General features: G+C 48.0%; 2 protein-coding genes across 2 annotated transcripts; both read left to right on the top strand.

Annotated features, from left to right (window-relative positions):
• Window positions 1–2,903: 2,903 nt before the first annotated feature.
• Window positions 2,904–3,803, top strand: LOC4336089 (peamaclein). The gene is made up of 3 exons (XM_015779561.3): window positions 2,904–3,075; window positions 3,184–3,250; window positions 3,357–3,803. Exons 1-3 carry the CDS (start codon window positions 3,010–3,012, stop codon window positions 3,539–3,541), a joined length of 318 nt encoding a protein of 105 aa, XP_015635047.1. The 5' UTR covers window positions 2,904–3,009; the 3' UTR covers window positions 3,542–3,803.
• A 5,158-nt stretch (window positions 3,804–8,961) lies between these two features.
• On the top strand, window positions 8,962–10,283 carry LOC4336088 (peroxidase 31). Its single transcript, XM_015778726.3, has one exon. The coding sequence runs from the start codon at window positions 9,014–9,016 to the stop codon at window positions 10,019–10,021; it is 1,008 nt and encodes a 335-aa protein (XP_015634212.1). The 5' UTR covers window positions 8,962–9,013; the 3' UTR covers window positions 10,022–10,283.
• The last annotated feature ends 303 nt before the right edge of the window (window positions 10,284–10,586 follow it).

The following is a 10,586-nucleotide window of genomic DNA, read 5'->3' as shown; positions in this document are numbered from 1 at the left end:
GGCATGGTACAATACATCATGGTATCTAAGAATCGGGTTGATACTTGATACCAACCGGTATGGTCAGGGCCTGATACTGATCGTTATTAGGCACGATATCAACGGATAATTAGTCGATACCTATGTGTTGTCGTTTGATACCGTGAAGTATCACATGATATATCCATGATACATCATAGGTATCAGAAGTATTAGGATTCGATACCTATACGGCATCATCGTGTCCAGACGGGACCTTATGATATAGCAGCTTCCTTAATTAATTATACACTAATGAGCTATTTAGAATGAGTTACCAAGGTTTGAACACATTCTTGGGTTTGTAAGAAAAACATAATTCACTTTTTAAGTCCTTAAGATTTACTTTCTGTTCTCCTCTAGTCTATTTTTTTCTCGAACGTGCAAAAGGATTACACGTCAATATATTAGAATAATATAATGTTTGTTACACGACGCAATCAGTCAGACCAACTTATGCCAAGAAAGAGGGGAAAAGACTAAAATAAAGAAGAGACGAAAATGCTCAAGTCTATTCTATCCGTTTTAAAATAAATCAATCTAATACAAAACGTGACACATTATAGTTCTACGAATCTAAATAGTGTTAGGGTGTATCATATTCTATATTAGATTTATTTATTTTAAAACGTACTCACTCTGTATCATAATAAATTAATTTTTGGGATGAATTTGTAGGAACATATGTTCAGGTTTATTTTTAGAGTTTGATTTTATATTTTTTTTTTAAGAATGGATGGTGCAGGGAGTACTCAAGGCCTCCAGCTGCTTGCTGGGGCGCTGATTTTTTCCAAGCCGATCCGACAAAGCCTGGGGCGGCGTGACGTGCCCCAGCACGCGATGTACTCCATGTAGGAGTAGCCTTGTTGTACGACATGGCCCAGGCTCCAGAGCCTCTCGCCTGGGCGCTCGCCCAGAGCAGTGCAGTGCATCGCACGCTCGCACATGCAACATGCTCCCCTGGCCCCTTCCCTCTCCCTCTCTCCCTCTCGGCTCTCGGTGGAATGCAGCTCAGCACCTGCACCCACTGCGCACGGATCGCCCAGCCCTCTCGCGCCTTCTCTCCTCTCGTACGCTCACCGGCGTGCCACTCACCAAACCCCCTACCGTACGCTGTGTGTCTGTCTTCCCCGCGTGTCGCGTTGCACGGCGCGCGAGCCAATGACACTCTAAAATTTTACACCCTCAAATCGAACATTTAAAGATCTTCATGAAGTATTAAATATAGACTTAAAGAATAATTAATTGTACATATTACAACTATTTATGAGACAAATCTTTTAAACTTAATTGCTTTAATTGCTTTATGATTTAATAATATAGTGCTACAGTAAATATGTGCTAACGATTGATTAATTATGCTTACTAAATTCGTCTCGTGGTTTACTAATAAATACTGTAATTAGTTTTTTTATTAGTGTCCGAGCACCCTATACAACACTCTATATAATACATGATGGGACACGTCAAAACTTTACGCCTATTGTCTAAACACCCCCTCAACGCTACCGTGTTCATATGCCTGTTTTTTTCTTGTAACGGACGGTTGGATGTGGTAGAGTGATTTGTCCTCTGCTATTTGTTCTAAAGTTAAAACTGAAGGACTACTAGCTTTGCACAGAAGAGTGTGGTGCCCTACGATACCGGGGTGTTTTGTTTAGATGCTACAATTTGCTAAACTTATGGCTAGGCTTTTTCATCAAGTAAAACTAGTGTTTGATTTGTTGTCACATTTGTAACATCACATTTTTTCTAAAGCAAAGTACTTACAAACTTTTGCCATGACACATCATACTTATAGCCAACAAATACTATAAAAACTAAGGATTAATTAGATCTATATCATCGTAAATATATTATATTAGAAAAATAATATTACTATTTAGAAAATCTGTTAGATGCTATTGTAATATTTTAAAGTTAGAACCGTATCACTCCCTCACAATTTCTCTCCATCCCCATCCTTCAATTGTCATCTCCACTTCTTAGTTTTTGATAGCACATTGCCGGTCAACTCATCGTGCTAGTCGCTAGTCGTGTCTCTAATAGAGACGAGGACACGTAGCATTTCCTCCTCAAGCAAGAGGAGCAGTAGCAGCTTGTTTGCTTGCGATGTCACTACAAGGATGGCTAGGCATCTTGATATTTTGGTTTATCGCCACACTTATAACATGCCATATTTTCTTTTAACTTATATCTCTATATAACATAGTCGTAATTTTTTTATTATAACTTGTCACATTTCTAGTCAATATACTCTCTCTGTTAAAAAAACATAATTTTAGGTTTTTTTCCAACGTTTAACCATCCGCTTTATTTAAAAATTTATATAATTTTTTTAAAAAAACGGTCACACGTAAAGTATGATATGTTTTAACATATGCCGCCCAGTGAACGTTGTTTACTCACCTTTTCCGTACGTGTCAAAGCTACTCCCTCTGTAAAAAAAGGCAAACCCTGAATTTTCGTGTCTAAATTTAACTGTCCGTCTTATATAAAAAATTTTTATAATTCATATTTTCATTTTTGTTAGATGATAAAACATGATTAATATTTTATGTGTGACTTGTCTTTTTAATTTTTTTATAATTTTTTTAAATAAGACGGACGGTCAAACGTTGATCACGGAAACTAGGATTTGTCTTTTTTTTTTTTTTTTTTTTGACGGAGGGAGTACTGGCGAGTGACTGACGGACTGACTGCATGCATGCATTCACTCCGACCGGAGCCAACCTGGCGCCTTGAGCCCTTGACCACGGCCACGTTCACCCCTACCCTGACACTTCCCACACACTGTGCCACTGCCACTCTCCAGCCTCCTTCACTCCCCTGCTTTGCTAGCTGCTCACTCTATTTAACCCGCCTCACTGCCCTCCCAGCACACTGCCAGCCAGCCAGCCACTCATCAATCACTCAAGGCCCCTCCTCCTCTCTCCATCAAGAGAAGCTCTACCTCGGCCCGTCCTCGCCCGCCGGCCGGCCGCCGTCGCCATGGCTCCCGGCAAGCTCGCGGTGTTCGCCCTCCTGGCGTCTCTCCTCCTCCTCAACACCATCAAGGTAAAAGCACACACAAATGCACAACTAGCTGCATAAACACACACATTCATGTGTTCTCTTCTTGTGCTCTAATAGTTGGCCGAATGCATGGTTGCTTGTATTTTGTAGGCCGCAGACTACCCTCCGGCTCCTCCCCTTGGGCCGCCTCCCCACAAGATCGTAGACCCCGGCAAAGGTATGTACTGCACGGTGCCCACATTTGCCTGAACAACCCGAGGCAGCTCATTTCATTGTGCTACTGATGATAACCTGGCGCGCTTGGTTGGTTGGTTTGGTGGCAGACTGCGTGGGGGCGTGCGACGCGCGGTGCAGCGAGCACTCGCACAAGAAGCGGTGCAGCCGCTCCTGCCTCACGTGCTGCAGCGCGTGCCGCTGCGTCCCGGCGGGCACGGCCGGCAACCGGGAGACCTGCGGCAGGTGCTACACCGACTGGGTCTCGCACAACAACATGACCAAGTGCCCGTGAGCTAAGCGCGCACGAATACGATCCGTCTGCCTGCCTAGATCTAGCTTAATTTAGCTTTGCATTGCTCCTAGTTGAGTAGTTGGTGTTGTCCGTTGGGTTTCTGTCTTTCCAGAGTTATCCTTTTTTCTTTTTCTTTTTTTTTCTTCCTGAGAGAAGAGAGGGTGTTGACGAGCTGTTACTGTTAGTATTCTGGACCTCTAGTATGTTTTGTTGTGTAAAAAAGGACTAGTGAAATCCATCTCGGCTTGAATCACGCTTGATATATTTTGGTCTCGCTTGCTTCACATGTTCGAAGGAGTGTTCTTGCTCGAGACAATGCTCTGCGATATCTGCGCCCTTTTCTGGTCAGTAACTCTGGGATGGGGACGATGGGTTAACATGTTGGGGTAGAGGAAATGCTTTTTCCATAACAGCATGAGCTGTTGGTGGAAAAACAGAGACTTCTGGTCGGAATTAGCCTGGAAAAAAAAAACTTTTCTCGATGTTCACGTGAAACCGAATAACCGATGTACTACCCTCCATCCTAATCAATTTGATCATGTCTCCGTCCCAATTTAATCATCTCTAAATATTTTTGAGATTATTTTAAATTAATCATCATTTAACCGATATCTATTCGTGTTCAAGTCCATGACATCTTTGTTGTTTACGTGTGCAAGAGTCATTGTTGTACTATATACTAGATGGTACCCCATTTTTTTTACCTTTATCAATTATCCATAGATTATAAATAATTGGATTGTATGGTGTGTCTTTTGGATGGAAGAGATGTAATTTATACCCTTTATGAATCATCTAAAAGCTTAAATTGAGGTGATGTGAAGAGAAGCAATTTACACCCTTGACGAATCATCAAAAAACTAAAAACAATTAGGATAATGTGACATCATTAGAGAAGAGAGAATTAGCATTAACTATACTTAGTGGGTATGAACTTTATAGATATATATGATCTGTTCGTTTATCTGTGTATGAATAAATGATATCGTGGTATGGTTAATATAAAACTTTGACCGGTGAGGTTTAATTTTAAATAAAAATGATCAATGAGGTTTAATTGTAAAAGAAACGATGCAATCTTGTTCTCACTACCATTTATAACAAATTGGAAAGGAAGAGAGTAATACAAATCTTGCACGCGTTGTTCACCAAAACCCACCGTGCCACTACGAAGTTGTGATAGGGACAAACTCCACAAGATCGTGGAGACAGGAGGCATGCCAAGTTGTCAACTGAGATCATGAGCAATTAACGAGAAAGCGCGAGAGGAATCTTCACGGAGGATAAACATGCATGATGCATCCAAAGCAAAGAAAAACTCGAAGAAAAAGAAAAACTTTAGCCTCCGGTCCCAGCTCCAAGCCTCCACCAATCCATCCATAGCACACACTGCAAATGCTGCACGTACCGTCTGCATTATCACCATGTACATACACTCTGTCAGTCCTTGTGTCGCATGCGTTGTCGTGTTGCCAGGACCGCGGATATGCTTGTCCATGTACTACAGTGTAGTAGTGGAGGAGTACTATCTTTAAGCTAAAAGTCGTGGAATACTATGGGAGTAAAAAGAGGAGGCACGGGGGGAGTAACGCTACCAACTTCCACCAAGTTTTGTCACTGGTGCCATGTCCGTTTGTGCTGCTGTGGTTGCTTAGCCCAAGATCCAGAACGTTCATCGTGGTTGGTTGCAAACACAATGTGTCACGTACGATTCGTGGATGCAAACACCGGTAGTCGTGACACCAACCATTTTCGGCTGAATGTGTCTCCATTGACCAGTGACCACTGCTCATGCGCAGCAGAAGTACGACGCACCAGCTGACCAGCCATTGGGAATGCGGTGTCCCGGCCATTGCAACTCGCCTACTCGCAATCTCGCGTGTCCTGGCCATTGGGAGCAGTGAGTTTGCTTCGTTAAGTCTGGTAGTTGACATGTTGAAAGCCCACTACGTTGCGCGGGCCGTATCAGGCTGAAGGCCTGAATCCTCGCGAGAAACACTACAGGCCACGGCGTTGGTGGTCCAAAAATTTGTTTTGGACGCGGTGCGGAATCCAGGCCCATGCGCCCCACGGTCGCCGCATGTCCTCCCACCCACCCGCGTACGCCTCACAGTCCGCACATCGTCCCACCCAACCGCGAGAGGGGACGCGTCAAGACGGAGTCGTCCCGGTCTGGAACTGAAGCCGCGGATCGCTGCAGTAGCACAGCAAAGCTGTCGTTGGGCCGCCGCGTTCTGGTGGTGGGTGCTGCGATGCGTCGTCTGCTCGGTCGCACTTCGGTTTTGGGCATTCCCAGGTCGCAGCTTCTCGTCGGGGCACGTTTTTTTTTCCCTCTCTCTCTCTTTCTCTTGTTGATGTTATGTTAACGAACAGCTGGCATTGACAGTGGAGGTGTTGTACCGCTGTGAAACACGGGCAAATTAATTTACATCCACAGATGAGACGTTTTGTTGGCACATGCTGCCGTGCGTGCATACGAGAGCCGGGTTGGCTGGTCGGTCCCCTGAACAATTTATGCCTCCTAGAATGTATCCTATTTTAGTATGAGATTAATTTTTTTAGACGGAGGATGTACTCCCTCTTTTTTTAATAGATGACGTCGTTAACTTTTTTCTTATATATTTGATCATTCATCTTATTCAAAAATTTTATGCAAATGTATAAGATATAAATCACACTTAAAGTACTATGAGTGATAAAACAACTCATAACAGAATAAATTATAATTGCGTAAATTTTTTGAATAAGACGAATGGTCAAACATGTGAGAAAAAAATCAATAGCGTTATCTATTTAAAAAACAAAGGTAATATGTTTTATCTACCTAAAATCTCTTGTATTTTGGACGGATGGAGTAATGTATACTCCCTCCGTCCTGAAAAAAGGCAAACCCTAGGTTTCCGTGTCCAACTTTAACTGTTCGTCTTATATGAATTTTTTTATAATTCGTATTTTCATTGTTGTTAGATGATAAAACATGATTAATATTTTATGCGTGACTTGTCTTTTTAACTTTTTTCATAATTTTTTCAAATAAGACGGACGGTCAAATGTTGGGCACGGAAATTAGTGTTTGTCTTTTTTGGGACGGAGGGAGTAGTCATGTGAACCCTGAGGCGTGTGCGCTAAGTATGGCTTCAAACTCCAAAGCAGTAGTAAACCATTAGGGCATCACAATGTGGTGTAAAAGTAGTCCATAAGCAATAGAATATTCCATTCAGCCACCTATTACACCTATTACTATTGTGCAACTAGTCCATATAAAAAAAATAGCAAAAGATACCCATATGCATATGGACTACCCATATGAAATAAATTATATTATCTATCTCTGCTCCTCTCTCTTCTTCTAATGATACATTATATCTATATACATTGTAGAGATTACTATAGGGATAAATTATTTATGTGAGTCCCATCTATATGGATCAATTTGCCATATACATTGGTGATGGCCTTAGGGCTAGTGCTCTGCTCCCCTTGTGATGATTCTCTCCCGTTTGTCCATACCTAGCCTACGCTACGCTACCCGGCCTCCACGGCCGAAAGAAGACGCACTAAAACCACACAGCTGGAGACCACCAAAACAAGCTGCGACCGGGCCCGGTGTGAACCCCAAGCACCTCTCGCAGCCAGTTTGCCTGCATCCATCCGTTTCCGGCGGCCGCGTCGATCGCGCGCGCGGTTATACGTGATGCGCGCAGAGAGGGGCGCGCGCGCGCGCGCGGCCGGGTGACCGGGGCGGCGGCTTCCGCGCTACTGCTCCTCGTGCTCCTCTCTCGGAGTCTTTGTCTGCGGCTTTGCCATGTCGCAACAACGATCTTCTTCGGTGCTGCCCGTGAAGAGCGCACTTCTTTTTTTTTCTCCGTGGAACGCACCCACACCAGCAACGGTGCTGCCGTACTGGCCACACATAACAGCACTACGTACAGCAGCGCAAATGCAGCCTGCCGTTGTCGATCAGTGAAGCAACAGTACCGCGCTAGGCTAGTTACCTACCGCTGCTAGATCGCTACTCCACTGAAGCGTAACGTTAGAGTATCTCTAACAGATTAGCTATTTTAGACTCTTCATATGTCTATTTAGCCAACTATCAAAAAAAGTAGCTAGTTATAATTACCTTTTACTTCAACAGTCTCTCCATCCCATTCTCCAATTTAACGGTGGGTCCCACACGTCAGTCTCTACTACTTCTTTCCTTTCACACATGAGCCCGCGTGCATGCGGATGAGGCGGCCGCGGGAGGAGTTCGACGGAGCCACGGAGGGGGTCGCCACACGAGATCGGCGGTGGTCGAGACGGTGATGGGGGTTGCAGCTTTGACGAGGATTTGGCCGCCGCCACCGCTAACTGCTTTGCCGAGGCGGGCGGCGGTGCCGACGATGGGGGCCGAGTTGGCGGAGACGACGCCGGTGACGAGAAGAGCATGAGCCGGGAGAACATCGACGCGGCGCCGGGGCCGGGAGGATGGGGCGGCGGCGCTGGGCAGATGGAGTGCTAGGAGGACGTCCGGCGGCGGCGTTGCGCGGATGGGGCGGATGGGGAAAGGGGGAGAGATAGGATAGAGGGTGGGATGCACACCAGATGGCAAGCCGTCCTGGCTGGCCAACTTTGGCCAGTGAGGAGGGGAATTTAGCCAGCCGGATAGCTTGGAGAGTTATTTGGCTAGTCTGTTGGAGTAGATTTTTTTGTCCAAGTTAGCCAAATTTTAGCTTGTAGAGTCATTTGGCTAGTCTCTTGGAGATGCTCTAATCTGGGGAGTTTTGTTGGAAGGTTAAAATTATAAGAGTCAAAACGAAACGAAGGCATATCCGGACAAAGAAATTTGCACGTAACGATCAGGTCCACACCACAGCCCACACAGGCTACTGAAGCTAGGATGGGAGCGTAAAATCTCCAGGACACGTTGGGGGTAGCTTTCAGTTTAGTCTAGTGCATGTGCAGGGCTTCCCATCCCATGCACCAGATGCGTATGGCCAGGCCACACAAAGTATATATGGCGTGCAGCGTGCTATGTGGCCGCTGGCTACGTTTCGCACCAATTAATATTGGAGCTATCGTTCTTCTTCCCATCATCATTATCTGCTCGAGTAAGACGGATCATGTATACTACTACCATGATGATGAGTCATTTTAACAGTCTGCAAGTACTAAAAGTAAGTACTAGTAGTAATTTGAGACTGTTTCCGTTGGTAAAAGTAAAGAAAAACTGTATATGCTGAAATGGCGCCGCAAGCAGAGGAGGAACATCCGTCCGTTCCCGGCCTCGAGCTGCTCTCCCGTCTTTACAATCCACCGCGTACTACCGCCTCCACCCCTTAAACCCCAGCAATTAATTCACTCTCCACTACACTCCCACTCTCCACTAATCCCCCTCACCTCCTCTCTTTCTATCTCTCTCTCTCCACCACCTTTCCCCCCTCTCTCTCCTCCCCCAAATCGAGCCAAGAATCACCGCCGCCGCCGCCGCCAATGGGCGCGCTTCTCCTCCGCTGCGCCCTCCTAGCCCTCGCCGCCGGCCTCGTCGCCGCGCGCGGCGGAGGCGGCGGCGGCGCGGGGGCGGCGGGGAGGCTGTCCCCCAACTACTACCGCCACAGCTGCCCGCGCGTGGAGCGGATCGTCGCGGACGTCGTCGCCGCCAAGCAGCGCGCCAACCCGTCCACGGCGGCGGGCACGCTCCGCCTCTTCTTCCACGACTGCTTCGTCGGGGGGTGCGACGCCTCGGTCCTCGTCTCCCCGCTCTCCGCCGACCGGTCGCCCGAGCGCGCCGCGGAGATCAACCTCTCCCTCCCGGGCGACTCCTTCGACGTGGTGGCGCGCGCCAAGGTCGCGCTCGAGGTGGCCTGCCCGGGGACCGTCTCCTGCGCCGACATCCTCGCGCTGGCGGCGCGCGACCTCGTGGGCATCCTCGGCGGGCCCCGGTTCCCCGTCGCGCTGGGCCGCCGCGACGCGCGCCGGTCCGACGCGCGCGACGTCGAGGGGAACCTCCCGCGCACCAACATGTCCGCGCGCGCCATGGCGGTGCTGTTCGCGCGCAAGGGGTTCACGCCGCGGGAGCTCGTGGCGCTCGCCGGCGCGCACACCGTGGGGTTCTCCCACTGCGGCGAGTTCGCGCACAGGCTGTACAGCTTCAGGAGCGCCGACGGGTACGACCCGTCGCTGAACCCGGCGTTCGCGCGCGCGCTGCAGAGCTCCTGCGCCAACTACAGGAGCGACCCGACCATCTCCATCTTCAACGACATCATGACACCGGGCAAGTTCGACGAGGTCTACTTCAAGAACCTGCCGCGCGGGCTCGGCCTGCTCGCCTCCGACGCCGCGCTGTGGGAGTACCCGGCGACGAGGGTGTTCGTCCAGCGCTACGCCGACAACCGGACGGCCTTCTTCGAGGACTTCGCCGCGGCGATGCAGAAGCTCGGCGCCGTCGGCGTCAAGACTGGCCGCCAGGGCGTCGTCAGGCGGCACTGCGACGTCCTCTGATCATCTGATTCGGTCTCCTCGTGTGTAATGGTGCGGCCAAAATCTGGCAACTTATTAGGATTTTGGATTCAACGAGCTTTGTCTGAATTTGTGATGTGTTTACGTCGAAATTGTGATGATACTCTACACGCAGTGGAAGGTGAGGGAGGGTGAACAAGGCCGGGACTCAACGTTGGTGTTCTCAGCTTTGCTGTTACTACATGTCATTATCGTTAACCATGTACGTCCCTACATCCTACAATAGGAAAGATGTTCATGTCGATGTCGTTGTCCAAACCGGCTCAATTACGCGCTTATTAGAAAAAAAAGCTTAATCTCGCGTGAAAAGCCACGCCACCGAGCCCCAGCTGCGAGCAGAAAAAACAAACGGTGGATTGCCTCTCGTGCTGTAAAAAACACCAATCCACCACAACAAGCGGGATAGCCGCCCGCTGCGCACATGGAGGCGAAAGGCGGCATTTGCTTCGTACTCTTCCCACCGAGCGGTTGAAGCGCAGCACCAGCACGGGGCATAATAAATCGGCCAACCTGTGGGTTGCTCTGCTGCTCTAGACCGATGAAACAG

Source organism: Oryza sativa, chromosome 4, assembly GCF_034140825.1.
Source record: "Oryza sativa Japonica Group chromosome 4, ASM3414082v1".
In the NCBI taxonomy this organism is placed as follows: Eukaryota; Viridiplantae; Streptophyta; class Magnoliopsida; order Poales; family Poaceae; genus Oryza; species Oryza sativa.
Note: the sequence above shows the minus strand (reverse complement) of the source record. Positions and strands in the feature narration are given on the sequence as shown.

What these genes read in the sequence shown, in the direction of transcription:
- LOC4336089 (XM_015779561.3), top strand. Translation starts at nt 3,010, where the DNA reads ATGGCTCCCGGCAAGCTCGCGGTGTTCGCCCTCCTGGCGTCTCTCCTC. An exon ending in TCCTCCTCAACACCATCAAG is followed by an intron (nt 3,076 to 3,183) that starts GTAAAAGCACAC and finishes TGTATTTTGTAG; the next exon opens with GCCGCAGACTACCCTCCGGC. An exon ending in GATCGTAGACCCCGGCAAAG is followed by an intron (nt 3,251 to 3,356) that starts GTATGTACTGCA and finishes GTTTGGTGGCAG; the next exon opens with ACTGCGTGGGGGCGTGCGAC.
- LOC4336088 (XM_015778726.3), top strand. Translation starts at nt 9,014, where the DNA reads ATGGGCGCGCTTCTCCTCCGCTGCGCCCTCCTAGCCCTCGCCGCCGGC.